The following is a 24,559-nucleotide window of genomic DNA, read 5'->3' as shown; positions in this document are numbered from 1 at the left end:
CAGTGTTATTGAGAGTATCAGTCTGTCTGTGCACACAGTGTTATTAAGAGTATCAGTCTGTCTGTGATACAGTGTTATTGAGAGTATCAGTCTGTCTGTGCACACAGTGTTATTGAGAGTATCAGTCTGTCTGTGATACAGTGTTATTGAGAGTATCAGTCTGTCTGTGATACAGTGTTTTTGAGAGTATCAGTCTGTCTGTGCACACAGTGTTATTGAGAGTATCAGTCTGTCTGTGAGTGGTGGACTCTGAGGCAGGGTCTGTATTCTACTAACATGCTTGTTCTCATTGATGCCACAGTAGCACTTGTATAAGCTTGTAGATGTCTATTACTGGTTCCCTCTGTAAAAATGGCCATTTTAATCAGGTCAATGATTTCTGCAAATCACAAACTGAAGAATGATAAAGCATGATAATTACTCTTGTTGCTTCTGCAAGTGACAAAGCCTGCTTTAGGCTTGAGGCTGGTTCATAATTTAGTTTCACTGGTTGTGTATCTGTCTGGTGACCCAAGGGAGGGGATTGCCAGAATGACATTTTAACTCTTAACTCTGGCTGGTTAATATATTCATTGCAATTTCATCAGGGTGAGTTCAATGCAAGAATGATGCTTATATTTCATTCAAAACAGTAGCCTGGTGTCAAAGCATTTTTAAAAAGTAACATGAAGTGAAGGTGCATTAATCATGCAGAATTAGATACCATATTAAACTCCAATAGCAGCAGTGCTTTGTGTGTGAAAACAGTCTAATATACCAACAAGATTATAGGAGCTAATAGGATTCCATAACAAATGTCTCAGTCTGTTAGGAACATAGCTGAATGAAGATTCATGACTGGACTATCTTCATTGCTAATGCTTTGTGCACAGTTCCTTTGAAACCAGTACTCTAAATGTCATCCTGACAATGGTGGAAAAAGTCTGACAGCTGGGTTAAAAATGAGACATTAATGTCTTAATTAGTCTTCCCTCAGGTCAGTAATTGTCTACTATAGCCCTCCTCTCCAGTCCATATATATATATATATATATATAGGTATAGGTTTATTGAATCTTTCCTGAACTGCCGTCATATCGTTTTGTATTCTGATTTCTACGAGTGCTACAAAATAGCATGTAGACAAACGGCAAAATGCGGCGCGGTTTCTGTTGCTACACAAAGTTGGAAATTGTTCAAGCTCTTGAAAAAAGCCTGAATTAAACACAAGTAATAATTGTGTGCTTGTCTTGAATGTTGCTCCTGTACAGGTATTCATAATTCATAATTAATCTAGAGCTGCTTCTCTAGATTAATTTTTAATGTGTCTAGGGGTACTGTGTTAATTTAGTTGGTTTATTAACTTTAGTTTGACTATTACTTTATGTGTATAGTTTATTAACATACATTTGCATATTGCTTAATATTTATTAGTAATAAATGTATATTTATTTATTGATTAATATTGTATCTCGTGGTCAACTCCATCTCAACACTCGACACACTTGCACCCCGAGGGTGTTCTCTTAACTGTTTATAGAGAACACTGTGCCTGCACCCCGAGGATATTCTCAACTGTTTATAGAGAACACTGTGCCTGCACCCCGAGGGTGTTCTCTTAACTGTTTATAAATGACTTGGAACAGCATGGTCAGGTAAGCTTAATGAAACGGGGGGGGGGGGGGGGGGGGGGGGGTTAGGGGGGTGATGCACAGTAGATTGTGTGTCTTTCAGCTGCCTGTATCTCTCCTGCTACAAGGACCCTAGTCTATATTCCCCTTGGAAATCCCTCCCACCAGGTGAAGCTCAGACCACCAGGCTCTCATCATAACCTCAAAAAGATGCCTATGGAACTCAGAGCACATGTATTCACAAACAGAGAACCAACAATACAGTCCCACTTATACAGCCAGGGAGCATCCCAAAAGGGGAACCTCTGTGACTTCACTGTCCCAGTTAGGGAGGGTGTGAAATGCTTCAGTACCATCTCTACACTAATACTACACACATATATATATATATATATATATATATATTATACATATACATACAAACATATATATATATATATATATATATATATATATACACACACACACACACACATATATATATATATATATATATATATATATATATATATATATATATATATAATATATATTCAGAAGCAGCATATGGTAAGGCTTCGTCGTTACATGTCGCTCAAGAGAGACGAGTAACAACCCACGGTCGACAACGTAAGTCAAAAAACTATACCACACGTTGTCATTGCATTCACTGTTGGGTATTAAATTGGCAGTTTCCAGTAAGGGAGCGTTGTACATCATATTTTTAGCATGAAACACACACAAATTCACTTTATGTATTCACTGTATGTATGTATTTATTGTCAGCTTTTCAGTAACTGTACAACCACATCATATATGCTAGCATTTTATCATGAACAACAGGTTTTACAGGGTTAAATATGAACTGTAACAGTGAAACATCTCCCAAGCATCGTACAGAATTCAATGCTGCAAGGCAAGTTTACAAAAAAAAAATACAGATGAAATGTGCTCTTAGCACAAAGAGTATTACCTTGTGGTGTTACTCAGCACACATGCATTACACATGCATTTCATCATTGTATCTTGGTCGATCAAGAATCGGGTTGCCCGTCATTTTAAACTAAGCTGCAAACTCTTTTTCCACAGATTGATCAAGCTCTATTCATGGATACGATGAAAACAGAAGCAGAGCTCTTTGGTCCAAGCATGTGGGCGAGTTAGGAGTTCCATCCGAGTGCAACATGAATGACCAGCAGATAGCACATACCGATGGAGGAGGACACAAGCATCATTGGAAACCCCAGCCTGAAATACAAAGCACAACTGAATACCTGTAATACAACCACCACAGGGAGCCCCAGGGTCTTCATAATGAGTTGAAACAGACTGTAGCTACTGTAACTACAGCTATGAAGACCGCCCTGAAGACCTCCGATTTCCAATGGATTTCAAACCAACATTTATTACAATTGTATTACGCCTAACATACACACACAGCATTATGAAATTAAATTGCAGGGGCTGCTATTTGTGGATCAGATTATGTCTGTAATATAGATTATATGGCTGAATGACATAGTAAATACAAAACATAAGCATTGGAAACACTTGGATGTACATCATCCTAGATTTGAGCATAAAGATCCATTTTGCAATCCTATAACCGCAAATCATATACATGTAAATCATCTATGTCTTGTATTGCTGTTTAATCATTTGACATTTTACAAAATAAAGTATAGGTACAACGAAAAAAAATTTATGTATACTTTGCTGTTATTGGAAGAAGCTGCCAATCTGAGCAGTTATACATATGAATTGTAAATGAGTTTCACAACCACAACTATATTCAGCTGTAATTGACAGAGACAAAGATGAATTAGGGGGGCTTGATTCAAGTCTTAAAATGAGTTGACATATAACCAAACGTATGTATTTGTTGCATTTCAGAAACATACACTGTGACTTTGGAGAATTTACAATCATTGTCAATTAATCAATCAGTGTTACAGTATTTATGCAAAGGGTGTCACAGGAACATCTGGGACGACAACTAGAACCTGTAAAATGGGCTTGAGATTGACAAGCAAAACCAGACAGTAATGACAACTAAATTAATCTGCAGAAGCAAATTACAATTTTATAAGATTGGTTGCTCTATAAATCATTTTCCTAAAATATTAATTAAAGTTATTCCCCTGTTTATTAAAGTTATATTGAACTTTGAAAATGAAAATGAATTCAAAGCAAAAACAGCTGAAATTGCTGAAAATGGAATCCCAGTGCTTTCATTGAACCATGAATCTGCCGTCTGCTTGAGTCCTGACTAAGAAGAGTTTCTTTTGCAAACCTGGAGTGTGGCAGCCAGCCTGGAGCAAGCAGCCGCAAGTATACCAGGCTGGCACATGTAGGGTTATTATGGAGCAGGCTGGTACACGTAGGGTTATTAGGGAGCAGGTTGGCACACGTAGAGTTATTATGGAGCAGGCTGGTACACGTAGGGTTATTAGGGAGCAGGCTAGAACACGTAGGGTTATTAGGGAGCCGGCTGGAACATGTAGGGTTATTGATGAGCGGGCTGGTACACGTAGGGTTATTAGGGAGCAGGCTGGTACACGTAGGGTTATTAGGGAGCAGGCTGGAACACGTAGGGTTATTAGGGAGCAGGCTGGAACACGTAGGGTTATTAGGGAGCAGGCTGGTACACGTAGGGTTATTAGGGAGCAGGCTGGTACACGTAGGGTTATTAGGGAGCAGGCTGGAACACGTAGGGTTATTAGGGAGCAGGCTGGACACGTGGGGTTATTAGGGAGCAGGCTAGTGGGGTTATTAGGGAGCAGGCTGGAACACGTAGGGTTATTAGGGAGCAGGCTGGAACACGTAGGGTTATTAGGGAGCAGGCTGGAACACGTAGGGTTATTAGGGAGCAGGCTGGAACACGTAGGGTTATTAGGGAGCAGGCTGGAACACGTAGGGTTATTAGGGAGCAGGCTGGTACACGTAGGGTTATTAGGGAGCAGGCTGGAACACGTAGGGTTATTAGGGAGCAGGCTGGTACACGTAGGGTTATTAGGGAGCAGGCTGGAACACGTAGGGTTATTAGGGAGCAGGCTGGAACACGTAGGGTTATTAGGGAGCAGGCTGGAACACGTAGGGTTATTAGGGAGCAGGCTGGTACACGTAGGGTTATTAGGGAGCAGGCTGGTACACATAGGGTTATGAGGGAGCAGGCTGGAACACGTGGGGTTATTAGGGAGCAGGCTGGTACACGTAGGGTTATTAGGGAGCAGGCTGGTACACGTAGGGTTATTAGGGAGCAGGCTGGAACACGTAGGGTTATTAGGGAGCAGGCTGGAACACGTAGGGTTATTAGGGAGCAGGCTGGAACACGTGGGGTTATTAGGGAGCAGGCTGGTACACGTAGGGTTATTAGGGAGCAGGCTGGTACACATAGGGTTATTAGGGAGCAGGCTGGAACACGTAGGGTTATTAGGGAGCAGGCTGGAACACGTAGGGTTATTAGGGAGCAGGCTGGTACACATAGGGTTATTAGGGAGCAGGCTGGTACACGTAGGGTTATTAGGGAGCAGGCTGGAACACATAGGGTTATTAGGGGCTGGACTGCAATCAGGAGTTTTACACTTCTTCTCTGGTAATCCTTTGCTTGCTCAGGAGGAGGATGATTACATCACTGAAAAAGGAATTGATCCTTAGAAGGTATTGATCTTCCATTTCCTTTCTGTTTTACCATGCTTTTATGTGCTACACAGTCAGTACCCTTCTGCACACGGTTTACCTCATGATAGACCATTTGTTTATTTCTACTCCGTTTCCACAGTGATCCAATATTACAATCTCAATTACAATCTCCCTTATAAAGCTTTAGCAAAGTACAGTGTCCTGCCATATTAAAATGAGCAGTCATGAAACAGAGGTGACATTTATTATACAAAAACTATGTTAACATGAGCACAAACCTGAGAAGCAGGAGACACGGCACAGTTTGACCTTTTGAATCATACAGGGCCTGAATCAATGAGTTTTGACCTCTGTTCATTCACACTGGCAGGTAGTGGTCGAGTTTTCCTCAATTGCCACTCAGCAGCAAACCAACCGCACCACCCAACCCCCCCCCCCCCCCCCCCCCCCCCCCCCTTTTTTTTTACGGAGCAATTTAAAGAACATTAAGAATTCATCGAAGTTCACACAGAACAGACCAAGCAGAGACACAATTTAAGCAGCTTTCCTGGAACTTTTATAGAACAATAAAGTACTTTATCTGCTTGGATATAAAGCATTTATAATCCAGCCCTAAACGTGACAAGTGTAACGAGAGAGGTGTGGAAACTCTAATCTGGAGATTCTGTCAGAGCGCCACATAGCATGGAGGCACTCTGTCTCTACTCTGCAACACATCAAAGACATGTCTAGTTCTGTCAGAGCTCCACACAGCATGGAAGGGCTCTGCCCCTACACTGCAACACATCAAAGACATGTTCTGTCAGAGCTTCACACAGCAGTTCCTCCTCTACACTTCAACACACCAAAGATAAGTCTAGTTCTGATCTTATCTGAAGCAGTAGAAAGGAGCAGCAACTGGCTGTGGTAAGATTCTGGCTGGGGATCTCAATCAAAATAGAAAGAAAGCAACGCTGATGAACAGGTAAGTAAGCTGAGCTGAGTTGAGTGAGGGATGGAGGGGGTTGATGATGGGACGCCAGAATCACTGTCGAGCCCTCTTGAGGAGTCGTGGGCTAGTCGACGAAACACAGAGGATGGAAGATGCCCACTTGAAGACCCCAGAGATGTACCCTACTCAGCTCAATCTAGACAGTTGTCATGCTGATGCGCTGGGGAGACCGCACTGTGGTTGATCCCTGGAGCCAGCATTGCAGCTGTCGTGTGTGCTGATGCACTGGGGAGGCAAAATAAGCTGATCCCTGGAGCTAGAATTACAATTCAGCCAGCAACACCAGGCTAAAGGATATCAGCATCATCAAATGGAAAGAAACGTAAATGGATGGAGATGCAGATGGATCACATTAGTTTCCTATAAAGCTACGTCTTAGTTGGTGCTTATCTTGGCGAAAGCCAAATTCAAATCAGCATGAAGTTTTAACATCTACTCTCATGTAATGGAAATCATGAAAATCTGGATATGTCCAGTGACTGCTGTGAATAGTACAGCTGGCAACAAAGAAAAGACCTTGTGACACCATGGAGAGACCGCTGACAGGAGGAAAGAGAACCCATTGAGGCTGGCAAGGGTTAGCTACTCTTCTTGGCAGTATCCAGCCATGTGCTTCAAAGGTAAACAGGATGCTGAAGACATCAGTCAAGGCTTCTAAGAAATTAAAGAGAAAAATATCCCTAGAGTCTGCGAGAGTGGGGCAGAAGATGATTCAACGTTGGATAACAGGTTAACGACTTAGGAACGGAAATGGATATGAGAAAGGAGAGTACTTCACAAAAGACTAGTTCAAGATCTGCAGTTAGCAAAGGCATGGAATTCCAGGTTTGTGTCTGTGGCTGGAACAAGGCGACAATGGTCAAGGGTTTGAAGATTCATCAAAGGAAAAAGAAATGCTTGAGCATTGATCAGTACTTCTTACAAAGTCAGTCGAATCAGTCGAAATCCAGTGACTTGAAGCAAAACAGAGTTTGCAGGATATCAGCACCCCTGTCATAGATGTGAGTTGTGGACTTGCGTGGATACAACTATGATGAACCTAATGATAATAATGATGAACCTTGCGAACCTGGCCAGACAAACAGCATAAGAGAGAAAAGTACCACAACGGGCACAAGCCTGGAGTTAAATGGGCAAGAGTTTGTGAGAAAACTGCGTGGGACACAGTAAACACGGATCTCTGTTTTACTTTGGAAAGGTTAAGTGGAACAGTTGAAAAGAACTTGGACACATTTGAGGATATCATCTACGCATATGGAAGCAAGAGGTTTGGAGTTGAAAAAAGGAAGGAAAAAGTACAAACTATTCCTGGAAAGTCTAGTCGGCAGCAAGAGATTGAACGCGTAGTTAGAAAGGAGGCAGCTGAGGAAGAAATGGAGAAGAGCAGAACAAAGTCAGAAGGAGGGACTCAATCTGTTACAAAGGGTCATAAAAGATAAGTTTGCAACATTGCTCAGAGCTGAGTGCCTACAGAAATGCTACAAAAAGGAGTGTGCGAGAACTAACTTTTATAAAGATCCATTCAAATTTGTAAAGTTATTCACCAGTGAGAAAAATGGCACACTAAAATCATCTAAGTTTAAGCTGGAGAGATATTTGGAGGAAGCACATACAGATTCAAAATGGCAGGAGCCTATGTCAATTCCTTGACATCCCACCAATCAATTCACAGCAGGACTACACTTCCCTGAATTATAAAATGAACCTGGTTTTACATATCCATTTCCTAATCACTGCCCATTCACAGCAGGACTACACTCCCCAGAATTATAAAATGAACCTGTGTCATGGAGAGGTACGTGTCACAAAGAGGAATGTGTCATTGAGAGGTACATGTCATGGAGGTGTGTGTCATGGACTCTGCTGCAGTATTATATTAAATGAATGTTTGCTTGCAATCTCACTTTTAAAAGAATCTCCCAGAGGTGTCTATGGGGGGGGGGGGACAGCTTGCCTTTCATGTTCTAAAATATGCTTTGAAAACATCTGTTTCTAATGATATGTTTTCAGTACTCTGGGCTTCCTTTACACATCACAGTATCTATTTAAAGAAAAAAAAGAAAGGTCTCAGATTGCATTCCTTATTTTCTGACTAGAGGAAACATCTAAGATATCTGGTACTATGCCAGGCTGAAGATAGATCTCAGTTTGCATTCATTATTTTCTGGCAGTCTGTTACTGTATCCCTTACTCATTTATGTCACCTCTGCAGTCTTTGGGGTTAAAGTGAAGTATGTCAGTCAATAGGGGAAGTCTCTGTCTGATTAATGACAGGAAAGCAATGTGGAAATGTGAAATGACATTGGAAGCGCAGGACTACCTGAGAGTAAGTCATTGAAAACAGATTTCTATAATAAAGTACAGTAAGTTACCAGATACCCTTTTTTCAACTGAAAACCCAGGTTAGCTTTGGAACCTCACTGACTGTGACTGTGAATGTGAGTTCCGTAAAAGAAGATAAATGCAATTATTTCATTAGCTAATACAGCAATGCTTGATCAATGCATACCACATATATGCAGTTTATAAATCTCTACCTATGAGTACCTCAGACTCTGCAGCACAGAGAATGCAGCACTGTTTTTGCATCATTAATGTAGATTTAATTAGGGTAAACTACAGCTATAGCCAAAGGTTTTGGATGTCCCTATATAATTACCAGGTTTTGCTTCATAAAATTGAATAAAACCTGCTGAATAATGCATGAGAGTCTATGTCTGACTAGCTGTAGCACCTGTGTCCCAGTTTCTGTCTATTCCACTCTAAATGAAGAGCATGATAACTACATCCAGAGGTAAGCAATGCTGTAGAAGCGCAAGTCCAATTCTACCCGCACCACTCTCCTCTCCCAATCCACCTGCCGCCCTGCCCTCCCCACCGCCTTCTCCCCTCATCGCCACCCCCTTCCCTCACCTCACCTCCCCTACACCTTCTCCCCCCTCCCCTCTGCCCTCCCCTCTTTGCCGCCTTCTCCCCTCATCGCCACCCTCTTCCCTCACCTCGCCTCCCCTACACCCTCTCCCCCCGGGCAGGCTACTACACCATATGCGGAGGGGAGACGCTGACCGAGGCCGGGGAGTCAAATCTCGACTTGTGAGTACCTGGATTGAGGCGATTAGCGGAGCGCATTCTCACTCAACCTCGAGTGGGCGCGTGTCGAGGGGATCGAACGAAGATGGGGCCAGGAGACGGCGACAAGCCTACGCGCCCCTATACTATTTTAGAAAGTTCATGGGGAGTACCGGTAGCGGCCTCTCCAACACTTGGGGGGAAGGGAGTGGAATACACTTTTGTACCTGAACCTTGGGTGTGGGGGAAGCGGGAGGGGATCCTGGAACTCAACTCATAACGGCCACCCACGTCCTCCATACCGGGGGGTTCCCAAAACATTACTCCCCCCTACCCTCGGCCCTTGTGGACGTCTTAGCGTTTCGTCGCATCCCTCAGTGACACACCCACCTTCCCTAACAGAGACCTCCTACTATTACAGCACCATACCTCTGCCAATTTTTGTTTCTCCCCTCTTTGCCGCCTTCTCCCCTCATCGCCACCCCCTTCCCTCACCTCACCTCCCCTACACCTTCTCCCCCCTCCCCTCTGCCCTCCCCTCTTTGCCGCCTTCTCCCCTCATCGCCACCCTCTTCCCTCACCTCGCCTCCCCTACACCCTCTCCGGGAGGGAGGGGAGCGGTGGTCTTCCCCCCTTTTGTTCTAGCGGTGGGAGCCGGGATGTGGGAGAGGGGGGACGGGAGGACGGGGAGAGGGGAGACTTGGACTGCCCCTCCCTCACCTCCCCCCCTCCGCCCTTTCTCCTCGCACATCCAGCATGGTTTCTCCAATCCGCCGTCTCACTCTGTTCCTATTTGATTAAAAGTTAATGAAAAGTTATCACTTTAGGTTGCAAAGCCTCTGAATAAACCAGACTCAAAACAAATACACCCACCCCTCGTTCTATCGCCTCTCGCTATCCTGCGGATTGAGATATATCACCGCCCTGGAGTTGGCTCCCAATTTTTACTGTCTAACCGTGTATGCCTTAGCTGCAGAATACATAGGCACTTAGAATTACTGTTCGTTTTATTTCATACTGCACATCACAAACAACAACATACAAAAAAATTAAAAACAAAGCATTAATATCGTACAGTTCTCATATACACGTATATTGCATGTCACTTGAAGGATCCAGAGTATACAGCATGCTGGATAAGAACATAAGAACATAAGAAAGTTTACAAACGAGAGGAGGCCATTCGGCCCATCTTGCTCGTTTGGTTGTTGGTAGCTTATTGATCCCAAAATCTCATCAAGCAGCTTCTTGAAGGATCCCAGGGTGTCAGCTTCAACAACATTACTGGGGAGTTGATTCCAGACCCTCACAATTCTCTGTGTAAAAAAGTGCCTCCTATTTTCTGTTCTGAATGCCCCTTTGTCTAATCTCCATGTGTGACCCCTGCATATTAAATATTTGCTTGCTGAAGCGGTTTTTATTTTATCCAGCAAGGTGCTCACGTGTGGCAGCAATGCACTAGCAAAGGTCACAGGGCAGTGACGTCAGCTCCCTAGCAACAAGCCTCCTGTGTTGGGAATGGATATTTCAATGCAGCGGGTTTGTGCATTTTTGAAAGGAGAAAAAGACTCTTGAATTGAATTGGAGACTGAAGTTGATGAGAACCAATTACCCCTCGCTGTACGAATTAAAACGCGACATAGAGTGGGTGGAGTACCTTACTTTAAAAGGGGAGTTATTTAGAATGCTCCCAAAAAAAAATAAAAAATCAAGTCCTTGATATGATAGAATTTTTTAAAAAAAGAAAAAATTAGAAAGCCATTACAAAATACATTACCTGCATTAAAAAAAAAAAAATTAAACTCTTCCAAATTCCAACAGAGAAGCAAATTGGTTGCAGCCAACCATGTATTTGGTACAAACTAATTATAACTAAAGCATCTGCACTAAGTATATAGTTTAAAGATGACAGCAGGTTACTCTTTTAAAGGCATGCGGGTACAATCACAAAGATTCATTAACATTTCATAAGGACAGCCATTTGGATTGCCTACAAATCTCTCAGCATGAAAACCAGTGTTGATGTGTTTGATCCTCACGATGAGAAGCTTGCATGCTAGTTTAATGTTCGGTGTGCACCTGTTCGAGGATCCACTTCCTTATCTCAAGCCTAGAGGGCTACATTCACACAGCATGGTTATCGGCTAGGCGCGTGTTCAATGTTTAGCTGCAATTACATCCTGCAGGGATTTTCAGTGGCGTATTCATAAAGCATGTGTTCCTACAAGCCTCTGTTCTCAAGGGTAGGTGAGGCGAACCAAAATACAAGAGCAGGGCTTGCTTTCATCTTTAGCTCATTTATGCAGAGCTAAAACAAATACTTGGTACCTTTTTATTATTATATATGCTTGTTTACTTATGCTGTTAATTTAAATATTCTAATCCTATCATGTACAATAAGTACAAAAACTTACTAATGCCTTAAAATCAACAATATATTTCTGCTAAAATAAATGAAAATGTAACAGGTGCTCCTTGTGCTGACATCACTTGAGCGCTTCATTGAAATATTCTAATTCGATCATGTACATGACATTAGTATAATGTCATCACTTGGAGCAGTCATGCTGACACTTGAGTCCCGTCGGTGTTCACCAGCTCAGACTGACTGTTCCTTCGTCTTTTAAAGGCATGCAGGTATAATCATGAAGACTCATGAACATTTCATAAGCACAGCCACTGTGATTGCCTGGCAGCAGGAAGTGCCCCTTTGTGTAGACTTGCTGCTCCTGGCTGTCCCAGTGGGGTGCACTGCTGCAGACTGACTGCTCCCCTGAGGGCAGCTCCAGAGTCACTATACTGCTCTCATAGCCTAGTGGTTAGTGCCAAGGTAATGCAAACATGGGATATACTTGCTTATTATTAGTATTATTATTTATTTTAGAAGTAGCTTGAACAGGATACACAAGGCTTTCAAGCAAGTCCTGCTGATACAATCATTTCTTCAAGCGCATGATTTTACTCCAGTAACTAATTAAAAAGACGATTTTAACTTCCCTTAACTGCATTTCAAACTCTGAGTGGAATTCTCTACCTTCTCAAATGTCAGGTACGCTCCTCAGGCTGCACTCTGGTTACTCCGAGAGAAATCATCAAAGCCTCATGTAGTTCGGCTCTCTCCACACAGAAATTAATACTCAAGCAAGGGTGTGCAGGAAGCAGAGCATAGCTGCACCGTCAAGGGTGGAAAATAAAATGTATGAGATGCTGAGATATGGATGAGAGCATCGCAACAGCTGTATTAGATCTAATTATAAGAGAAAACAGCCCATTAATTTAGAGCACGCTCATCATGTTATGACTGTGAAGTTGGCTGTAAAGAGGTATAAAAATGCAAGATGCCAGTCATACAAGTGAGTGATTCAGGAAATACAACTCAGGAAGAGGACCTCCAGCCCTGCCTTGACAGAATGCTCCTAGTGTGCAGGTAGATCTGATCAGTCAAACACTGGTATCCTAGAATTAGTCTGACTAATATTTCTTGTCTGAAGAAATGTTTGCAATAACTCTCTATTGTCTATAATCGTGCAATGAGTGTTATTAAATAAACAGTGTCATTCCATTTGATTTACCTAAACAAGTTTGTCATTGTTTCTATTATATATTTATGACATAATGACATTAAATAAGTCATCCACAAACCCACAGGAGCGTTTTATTCAGATGTGAGCAAAGTAGGTGAAAGTACATTTATGCTACCAACATTTGAAAAGTAATGCGTAAATTAGACACGTACAGAATCACACAACATAGTGACAGGTGTGTGAAACACTTTAACAATCTCTGAAAATGCAAGCCTGCATGTTGCATCGATGCTGTGAGTAATTGTACCCCTGTATTCTGCTATGAGAATAGAGAGAGGCGCTCAATTACACACATTCTGTTCTGAGAATTGGGGGTAATTGTGGCTACATTCCATTTGCTTATACAGTGTAGAGACATGGGGTTTGGATAATCCAGAGTCTCAGGGTCCCTTTATTTATACAGTGTGGAGACATGGGATTTGGATAATCCAGAGTCTCAGGGTCCCTTTATTTATACAGTGTAGAGACATGGGGTTTGGATAATCCAGAGTCTCAGGGTCCCTTTATTTATACAGTGTGGAGACATGGGATTTGGATAATCCAGAGTCTCAGGGTCCCTTTATTTATACAGTGTAGAGACATGGGGTTTGGATAATCCAGAGTCTCAGGGTCCCTTTATTTATACAGTGTAGAGACATGGGGTTTGGATAATCCAGAGTCTCAGGGTCCCTTTATTTATACAGTGTAGAGACATGGGGTTTGGATAATCCAGAGTCTCAGGGTCCCTTTATTTATACAGTGTGGAGACATGGGATTTGGATAAAGGGGTTTACCTTTTATCTGTCACACAAAGAAATACGTTAGTTCAGCACTGTACAGAAATCCAATTAATAGCTAATGATCGAGCATGCAAGCTTTCATTTCCTGAGAAGGGTTAGCTTTCTACACATCAATGCATACAAAGACTTCACCATAACCCCTAACTTCTTCCTGGTGAACAGATACAGCTAATTATTCCCCAATAGGCAAGATGCAGCAGAGATCCCTGACAGCAGAGTGCTGCTTTGGCCGCCCAGAAAAGGAGATATCATTGGAGTAAAAGCCACCTCTCTACTGTGATGCTAGCTGTACTTCATCATCATCATCACCACATTCAGCTCACTATACGAGAAACCCTGTCAAGGAAAGCCTGTGTGCTGGAGATAATAAACCAGACAAGCTGAGAGAGAGAGAGGATCACAACCATGGAACTTCATCCAGGGGATTGTATAGGCCCACAAAGCTGTACAATATGTCATTTAAAAATGATCAATGCTATTAAGATTTTTTTTTTTATAATACATTTTAAACTGCAAACTTCAGCATCATATACATTATATATGTATATAGATATACACACATGTACATACATTCACACACACTCGTAATGTGCTGTCATAGGCAAACATGAAACCCCTGCTTTATATCAAAAAATATGCCTGCACAGCAATCATGACATAAAGCAGGTTCATCTGTATAAAATATCAATTAAAGCAAAACACATTGCCGTAGCTTGCATCCAGAACAGCTAGTCTTTTAAACATAACAAATCTAGGTCATTCTCATCAATTATAATGGTCTTTTAAACACCATCACAAACTACACCTGTACAATTTGGTTGTAAAATTAGAGACTAAAATTCTACAAATTATTTAACCTGTCATGTTGTGCGGAATGCGGTTCTGCCCCGTTGTCATGGAGAAATTGTTCCATCCCATATATTTACAGTACAGGACAGTACATTCTACATTGAAAAGGTACAGGGGGATGTAAGATTTCTAACTAGTTTTATACAGATAATTTGATTATCTGAGTAAATCAATTAAGATAATAACAAAACAAAAAGCACACAGTCCTACTGTTCTGATTTTCTTTCACTCCTAAGAATGGCCCTGAGACCTTATTGGAAAGTTTTGCAAATAACGCAGGTCTAAAATGGATGAAAATTAAAACGTTACTACTATATTTGAATTAAAGAATTTAGATACATTTTCTTTTAGATTCAACCTAAATTATTACACAGAAAAAAAAAGAAACACAAGGCTTAAAATGTGAAAGATATTTTCGGTTCAACTCATTTTTTTGCCAAAAAGTGTGCTGCAAAGTAAAATGTACAAGGTGCGCACCTTGACAGAAACCCAATTGTATTTAGCAAGCTGCGATTTGATTAGGCATAATATAATCTTGATCTATGGGTCAAGTCAACCCTCATTAGACTCAAGGTCTGGCTGGCTTGACAGGCAGTGTTTTCTAAGCTGGAAGATGGCCTAAAGCGGATCAGATCACAAGTAATGTTCTTAGATAACAGAGGAGCATATTACCCTGAAATGAACTTCAACTTTGTCATCCTCAGCAGTCATCTGATACTACACCTTTAATCCAGGTGAATGAAAGCATGCTGTTCGCCTCAGACTGTTGAATAATTTATTGTGACAAAAGTGTAATCCCATTTCTGAATGTAGTATATATCTACACAATGCCTGCTTACATTGGAAAATACCATCTATGCATGACAAACCCAGACCAGAAAACAGGGCGCTTCATATGGTGGCTCATGATTGACTGTAGTTATTTCATGTTCATGCAGTATTCTGTTTAGAACAAGTGCAACGTACTGTACAGTAGGAATGAGTGTTTAAACTTAAATTAAACAAATTCATTTAGGAGAATTATTAGATCAAGCTTTGTATCTGCTTAGTAATGCGTTCGATCATTGGATTTGAAGGAAAGCCAGACATATTCCAAAATGAGAAAAAAAAACAAAAACAAACTCTGCTATTATCTGAAAAAGCAAACAATTTAAAAATGATTTAATCAGAAGGTGGCATGCTCCATTTAGCAAATGCAAATTCAAGAACAGAACCGCTAAGTTTATTAAGTTGTCCGTGTGTGTGTGTGTGTGTGTGTGTGTGTGTGTGTGTGTGTGTGTGTGTGTGTTCGCGTGTGTGAGAGAGAGAGAGAGACTTCTCTTTCCAAAGTGATGGGAAACCCCACTGAGGAACACACAGATGTGCCAATAGGCTGTCAAAAGGCAGAATTAAATTAATTATTTACTTCAGTGGTATCGCAGTGTACTGGAAGCCAAACTAAAAGAGATCAGTTTCCAGCAGAGTGGAATGCGGCTTTCACGTAGTGTAAAATCCTGTAACAGAGAGGGGTTTCCAGCACAGGGGAATGCAGCTTTCACTTAGTGTGAAACCATGTAACAGAGAGGGGTTTCCAGCACCAGGGTTACTCTCTGCTCGGGTTGAAAAATGAAATGTGAATGCACCAGGTTTACTCTCTGCTCAGGTTGAAAAATGAAATGTGAATGCACCAGGGTTACTCTTTGCTCGGGTTGAAAAATGAAATGTGAATGCACCAGGGTTACTCTCTGCTCAGGTTGAAAAATGAAATGTGAATGCACCAGGGTTACTCTCTCCTCGGGTTGAAAAATGAAATGTGAATGCACCAGGGTTACTCTCTCCTCGGGTTGAAAAATGAAATGTGAATGCACCAGGGTTACTCTCTGCTCAGGTTGAAAAACGAAATGTGAATGCACCAGGGTTACTCTCTGCTCAGGTTGAAAAACGAAATGTGAATGCACCAGGGTTACTCTCTCCTCGGGTTGAAAAACGAAATGTGAATGCACCAGGGTTACTCTCTCCTCGGGTTGAAAAATGAAATGTGAATGCACCAGGGTTACTCTCTCCTCGGGTTGAAAAATGAAATGTGAATGCACCAGAGTTACTCTCTCCTCGGGTTGAAAAATGAAATGTGAATGCACCAGGGTTACTCTCTCCTCGGGTTGAAAAATGAAATGTGAATGCACCAGGGTTACTCTCTGCTCGGGTTGAAAAATGAAATGTGAATGCACCAGGGTTACTCTCTCCTCGGGTTGAAAAATGAAATGTGAATGCACCAGGGTTACTCTCTCCTCGGGTTGAAAAATGAAATGTGAATGCACCAGGGTTACTCTCTTGCTCGGGTTGAAAAATGAAATGTGAATGCACCAGGTTTACTCTCTCCTCGGGTTGAAAAATGAAATGTGAATGCACCAGGGTTACTCTCTCCTCGGGTTGAAAAATGAAATGTGAATGCACCAGGGTTACTCTCTCCTCGGGTTGAAAAATGAAATGTGAATGCACCAGGGTTACTCTCTCCTCGGGTTGAAAAATGAAATGTGAATGCACCAGGTTTACTCTCTCCTCGGGTTGAAAAATGAAATGTGAATGCACCAGGGTTACTCTCTCCTCGGGTTGAAAAATGAAATGTGAATGCACCAGGGTTACTCTCTCCTCGGGTTGAAAAATGAAATGTGAATGCACCAGGGTTACTCTCTCCTCGGGTTGAAAAATGAAATGTGAATGCACCAGAGTTACTCTCTCCTCGGGTTGAAAAATGAAATGTGAATGCACCAGAGTTACTCTCTCCTCGGGTTGAAAAATGAAATGTGAATGCACCAGGGTTACTCTCTCCTCGGGTTGAAAAATGAAATGTGAATGCACCAGGGTTACTCTCTCCTCGGGTTGAAAAATGAAATGTGAATGCACCAGGGTTACTCTCTCCTCGGGTTGAAAAATGAAATGTGAATGCACCAGGGTTACACTCTCCTCGGGTTGAAAACGCGCATGGCAGTAGCCACAAAACAAACATTTCATGCGGGTCGGCTACACACTGCTTTCACACCGCTTTTGATAAAGCAGGGTTGATCTGGGTGACAAACACAGGTAAACAACACGAGTATCAATGCCCTGGAAGCAGCTTGTTACAGACACTTCCACCCAAGCTTCTCTGGATTGAACCATCAGCTAGAATGTTGATTGGAGCAAATGTTTCTTCATCCCTGCTGCAATCTGGCTCATGGTGTCTCAAAATCAACAAAAATAGGGTTAAACAGAATAAAGAGAAATGCTCTTTGCAGCAGTGAACCCTTCACGCAGGTGAGGCTGTTTGTTATTGCATCGGCTTACAAGCGGCCACCATGCATTTTGTCTCGCTCGACTCGGGTCAAAGCGTGTGGACCCACATCCTGAGGTGGCTCACTGGGACCCGGGTATGACCCAGGTACATGGTTTCACACTACCCGGGATTTTGACCTGGGCAGCCAGAACCGGGATCTGGACCCGAGTAGAAGTGCCAGTGTGAAAAGAGCTTTAGTGTGAAACCCTGCCGTTCCTGGAACTAACACTTTAAAAGCTGTGATTATGCCCATATGAAGAAAAAAACTGCTGCTGAATACCTCAAATTGCTCAGGTGCATCCTGAATGGTTTCACTGTCGCCCGAGTGCTAAATCTCAAAGTGATGGTGTTTGTTCAAAAATCAAACCACCCACCAAGCAGACTGATCATTCAAACAAGCACTTTTCAAAAGACACAATGGAAGTCCATTTGTGTCAGTTACGTTATCGCTTCATACATATAATTAGAGCTGCACTCAACAATAACCGAGCTGTTAAATGAGCTATTTGTCCACGGCAGGAAGATAAAGGAGTCAACATGGTGCTTTGCAGCATAATCACTGAAGGGGCTGAGCAAAAATGGTCACATTAAAATGTATAGGACAAAGCACAGAGCTCAGTAGCAGCATCAGTGTCCACACACCTATAAATGTGTCAGAGCCAGGATTTACTCAAAACCTTCAATTTCAGTAATTCAATGCAATTCATTCAGCATAAAGCAGATCAATAGCAGGTCAGCACTTTCACAATGGCTAAGAGTGGGGCTGATGAAGCAGAACTCCACAGGAATTCATGTTAAACAAGAATGCTCAATGAGAGTCATTAGGGCACTGGCAAGTAAAGGCAGTTATGTTGATTGTACAAATCAACAGCCCTGAATCACTGGGGTTACAAAATGCTGTGCTTTTCTCATCAGCCAGGCATTTCGAGCATCTTCAGGCACTTAACTGCGTTTGAATGCAGAGATACAGTCACTATGTCCCGGTGTGGTTCCCAAAAAAAACTGCAGTCAGTGTGTGTAGTAACAGTTTAAGAGAGTGGGTGTCAGTCTTAGTTCAAGTTTTTCCATCTGCACTGTAGTATAAAATATAAAAAATAGAGGCCAACCATAAGGTTAAGTATGAATTATGACAAAGAATAACAAAAAGTTTTTTTTTTAATGACAACGTTGCATACAACCCCAATAACTATCAGATATCTTACAGGAATGTTAATGATTCTGCCAGCTCTGTTACAGCTCAGGAAACAACACTACATGTTAAAAAAAAGACCCTAGACCCTCACCCAATACTGATCTCAATGAATAACAGTATTGAAATGATCAGGAGCCTGTAGTTTGAAGTCAAACACATTGCTCCTCCCTTATAGCTGCTGAACATGTGAATGATTGTATGTATTTATCATAGTTTACCCTGGTTTTGCATGCTTATTAATAGACTTTACTATGCTTCACTGTTCTTTACAATGCTTACATATACTGTACCATGCTTTCACTATGATTTATTACACTTTTCTATGCTTTTACAATAGTATTATATCACACACCATTCCATCCAGTTATCTTGGTGAATGGTAATCAGTCACATAGCTAAGGATATATAATTGACTACAGTATAGTAATTAATTTCATTACATTGGTGTATTACCATCAACATTAACATACAGCACTGATCCAAACCAGCTGTGGAAAGCACTGACCTAAACTAGCTGTGCAATGCATTGATCCAAACTCGTTGTGGAAAGCACTGATCCAAACTAGCAGTGGAAAGCATTGATCCAAACTAGCAGTGGAAAGCATTGATCCAAACTAGCCGTGGAAAGCATTGACCCAAAATTCCTGCGGAAAGCATTGACCCAAACTAGCTGTTTTCATCTTTCAGGGTGAAAATGACATTAACTGTCCATGTTACATAACTGAAGGTTATCTCCAGTAATAATGCAGGGAAGCCAATGATAAATGAGCAATTAAATCAACCATCTGCTGCCTCTGTGCCCGTTTCCCATCCTCTGTATCTGACACGTCCTACACAGCTGTGTTACCTGGTAAAGGAATCCTCAGTGGCATTGATAAATACACAAGAACATCTTCCACTGCATATTATGTAAAGGAACAGCTAAACTGTGTGAATTAAGCACAAGCAAGACAACCTCTATCTAGGACATATTCAACCCCCACAGTGAGTGCTCAATCTGTTACTATGGTCACCAGGTTTTTTTATAACTGCTAAATTTTCTCTACTCTGAAGCAGAATTGGAACACTTAATGAAAAGGAAAGGAGTTTGGTGTCTTGAACTTTGTAGTTTTAGTAAACACAGAGGGGCAGTGCTGAAGATTCCCAGCCCATTTGAATGTGTCTGTTTGTAGTTTTAATAAACACAAAGGGGCAGTGCTGAAGATTCCGAGTATCAAAAGAAACTTTATTATTATAACACATTTATTTTCGAAAAAATAAGGTATATAAAACGATGGACATTGACAAAATGTTTTTGGTTTCTTTTTAATCACTCGATCATTCATTCTTGACCATGACACGCTTGAGTGACTGTGACTGAAGCACATGCACGTAATCACCTCATTAGTGAGATAGTTGATTGGACACTGGATATGGAGTGATTTCAGCTGTTGAACTGCAAGCTTGAATAAAAGCAATAAAGAAAATCACAGAAAAAAAAACAAACAATATGCCACGTCTGTCAAGAGAGCAGCGCCTTCTTGCAATCAGAATGTTGGATGCTGGACTAGGGCAGCGTACTGTGACTCGCCATCTTGGGTTCTCACAGCCAGCAATTTCAAACCTGGCGAGACGGTATAATGAGACACACTCTGCCAATGACAGGCCATGAACTGGGAGATCAAGAGTCACAACACCTGCTCCGTGGTGTGAATTATTAATCAGCACAATAAAAAGTCGCTGCACCTGCTCTAAAACAGAGCTTGTCATTTTTACAATCACATCTAGTGAATTTTATCCAAATATAAGTGATACGTTTCTTTTGATGCTCAGTATACATTGCTCACTGTGTGATTGTTCAAGTTGGAGATGCCAATATCCCAGTATACTGAATCTTGTTAAAATGATGGTTCCCCGTGTGGCTTACCTGGTTAAGGCACAACCGTGTTGCGTGCAGAGCGAGTCACACAGTCAGGGGAGTGCATGTTCTAGGGACCCAAGGGTTAGGGAGGCAAAAACTCCAGGGACTGAGTCTCCTGGTCACAGTACAGTCGCCCCCTACTGGCTGTCATTTAAAGTTCATCTCACCAACCCCCCCCCCCCCCCCCCCCAAAAAACCCCAACATGTACCACTAGAGCTCGGAAAAATAGGTACAGAAAATAGTCTCTCAATAATAATCCAGTACACTTATGTATTCAAACATTAGCCAATGGATTTTAAAATCAGTTTGTTTTTGCTGTATGTAAATTGCTGTAATGAATCACTCTTACGAACATGACATAGCAATCAGAACTGTTTGTGACGCTCGGCTCTACTCTACACAGACTCATCTCAGACATGCAGACTTAAATGTCACACACTATCCTGTTTCTATAGCCAAGTTGAAGATGCATAACAACATACAGCATGCATCAGCAGGAGTCTTGTTTACAGTTCTATTGAGATCAAACAAAAAAACTAAAACAGATTTGGTGTGCTTGTGATGCAGGTTAACAGGTAAAGGAATTCAGTACTAGGCATTGGGTTTTTCAATCACCGCAGTGACAGAGTGTTCTTAGATACTGATTCAGACTGCAAAGTCATTTCTGTCAAAGTTGGGAAAGCTGTATTCTCAACATGGTGTATAACCCTCTTTCCTAAGACCTCTGTGTGACCAGTGATTGACTCATGAGTCATATTAAAGGAACATGCATTGATCATTCCTTATCTTAAAGTACGCTCTGCACCTGACGGGTCATTTAGTCTTGCATTACACAGCTCATCCTTTATATCTATGAATTTGAAGTCTCATTTCACAGGGTGTCGGTCTTCACAGCCCTTACCATACATTAACTTCATGTCCTTTCATTCCCCTTGCTGTGCTTGCATTGAAAGTGAACGCACAGGCGCATCTCTACACGGGATCTTCTTGTGACCATAGCCTGTCAAATGGGCTTTTAACTTTAGGTCAGGTTTACAACTGCACATCATCACAGGCTTGTTTTTCTCAGGGAAGGAATCTAATGTTATGGCACTAATGCCTTCAACTCGCCAATGAAGATCGTAGCCCTAACCCCCAGGGATCTGGGGTTTTAATCTGTCTACTCTTACAGTTATTGTGTGCTCAAGTGGTCAATTTGTTTTCATGCAGCTAAATTAAGCCCTGAGCATAAAAACATGTTTAAATCCTGAAGCTTTTGATGCAGTTCAAGCATGAGGGTGGAAGAGCATTACAGCCGGGAAATTCATTTGCAGATCTATTGTGACAAGCTACCTATATCCCTTAAAAAGAACATTTAAAAACACACTGGATATAGTTTGAAACCAATGGCTGAAGACAGCTACTGAACCATATGTATAGGTATTGAATAGCACAGCCAATCAGATGTCATTAACAATGCAGATCATTGCAATGATGAACGAAGAACTTCTTGAGTAACGAAAACCACGAGAAGGTTCATTGAATCCTAAATGAGTGGTTCACACTGGAACAGATTCTCAGAAAACTTTACTAAAATCAGAACCAGCATGTGCGCACTTCACATTATGTGGTGAAGGTGTCAGACCCTCTTCAGAAACTGCAACTAAAGTGTAACCAAGCGGTTTGATTTGCTACAGCAATTTAAATGCAATCCCTGCATACTTTGCACGTCATGTTTATACTGCTTCAGACAAAGGCTTGATCAAGAGTTTGCAATACAACACTGATGACATCACAACTTGGTGATTATATGCAATAAAAAAAAAAAACTCAATATGCATGAGCTGTTTAAAAACTCACTCATATCTGAATTGACTCTGACATATTGCATTTCTTCAATTCTGAATGAGATCCATTCTTTCGAGAAAAGAAAAGATAAAACACTGTATGGCATGGCTTTACTGCATATTCTGTTACTGAACGCCAGGGGCGTCTCAGGCTGTGAAACTGTCAGGACCTGTTTGTGACACTAGTGAGAATGCCACTGTCATTAGCAGTGAAGCAGGTGGCAAGCTGGAAGCAAGGCGGGACACAAGATAGAAGATGAAGTCACCAAGCCTAAACAGCCTCTTATGTTCTGCCGATGCTAATACTGTGGTTGCACAAACAGTGTGGGTGCGTGTATTACAGACAGAGTGGCAGATGGTTGCACTTACAGAAAGATCAAAATGGTAAAGTACTGGACAGAGTGCTGGGGCCTGGGGTGTTAATGAAATACAGAACACGCTCAGGGGAAATATGTTGTGTCTCCATTCAGGGATTAAGGGAAAATGAAACAGTTTATTTTTTGCCTGGTTTCCTCTCTTTTCTTTTGTACTTTTCCAACAGTTCAGCCTCAAAACAGGTTTAGAAAAATGACACGATTGGACTTTAACAGAGTGGAAAAAAACAAAAAAACAAAAAAACACCTTTTTGTCTTCATCTTTTCAACAGATGAAAGATAAAGATGCATGCATACAATTTTAAATGAAATCATGATTTGCTGTGGTAATCCCTTGCTCTCCTCCAGTCTCCTTTAATCACCTGACTTAATCAAACAAAGTCTTTCTGAAACAATCATGACTGGTGAATGTCAGTTACTTAATGCCCTGTGATTGCAGGCAACCTCATTAGACACTTGAAATAATACAATCATTGTTCTGCACTTGGGGTCTGACCTTCACTGAACAGTAAGCTTTGCAAAACTGGTAGCGAGCCATCACCGAGTTAAGCTATGTTAATGAAACATATAGCACACCTTAGGAACATCTTTGTTGTGCTATTGTAATGTTAGTCTGTATTTATTGAGGAGCAAGTCAATACATAGCACAACACTTCTACTGGGCAACAAAGCCATTTCACACGGCTCTCAGATAGTGACAAAGCAGACTGAGCCATTGTACATTGCGATTGCGTTGTCAGATCAGCTCACAGTGGGCATGTTTCCACTTACATCTGCCTCTGTATGGATTTGAAGTGTCAGCGGGTTCATGACTTGTTTTTAAAATCCAAAGCAAGCATCCTATTAAAACGGAAATGGAAGGCAGTGGTATAGCCTTAACGTCTGACTATTTCTGAGTATTTCTACTTACAGAAATAGATTGTTCTGCCCCCCCGAAACAGAGTAACATGTAAATACTAAAATGATACATTAACAGCACACTTTTTCCATCATTTTAACACTTGTCCAAAGCTCTGGTCCAAAACTCCAAAATAACGTTGGTAAAACAGCAATGAAGGCCATGTATGCAAATCGAAATGAAAAGCAACTCACCCTTACTCCCAGAAAAAACAGTGGAAGCTGCACATTTTGAAAATCATACACAGAATCTGTTCTACAATGTAGACGGACACTACAATTATGCATTCTGGGCCAAATATAACACCCCCCCCCCCCCCCCCCCCCCCCAAAACAAAAAAAAATGTACTGCTTGTTTTATAATTACAAGCTCATATAAACGAAGAGGACAGACCCGTTACACAGCACAAAAACGAGTTCCATCAGAATACTAGACAGAGAGTGTGTGTAACTAATAAAATGCAGGCAGTTAAAAGCACACAGACTCTGTGAAGTGAGTATAGTGGTACCTATACATGCACATCACACTTCGGACTTTCCAAACATCACAACTGTTTATCAAACTGTAGTTAATC

At 41.6% G+C, this 24,559-nt stretch overlaps 1 protein-coding gene across 1 annotated transcript in view; it reads right to left on the bottom strand.

Annotated features, from left to right (window-relative positions):
• Window positions 1–2,381: 2,381 nt before the first annotated feature.
• LOC121321035 (P protein-like) overlaps window positions 2,382–24,559 on the bottom strand; it is a 97,424-nt gene continuing 75,246 nt past the window's right edge. The window contains 1 exon segment of the mRNA XM_041259944.1: window positions 2,382–2,836. Within this exon segment, the coding sequence (XP_041115878.1) occupies window positions 2,749–2,836 (88 nt within the window). The 3' untranslated portion in view covers window positions 2,382–2,748.

Source organism: Polyodon spathula, chromosome 9 (genome assembly GCF_017654505.1).
Source record: "Polyodon spathula isolate WHYD16114869_AA chromosome 9, ASM1765450v1, whole genome shotgun sequence".
Classification (NCBI taxonomy): domain Eukaryota; kingdom Metazoa; phylum Chordata; class Actinopteri; order Acipenseriformes; family Polyodontidae; genus Polyodon; species Polyodon spathula.
Note: the sequence above shows the minus strand (reverse complement) of the source record. Positions and strands in the feature narration are given on the sequence as shown.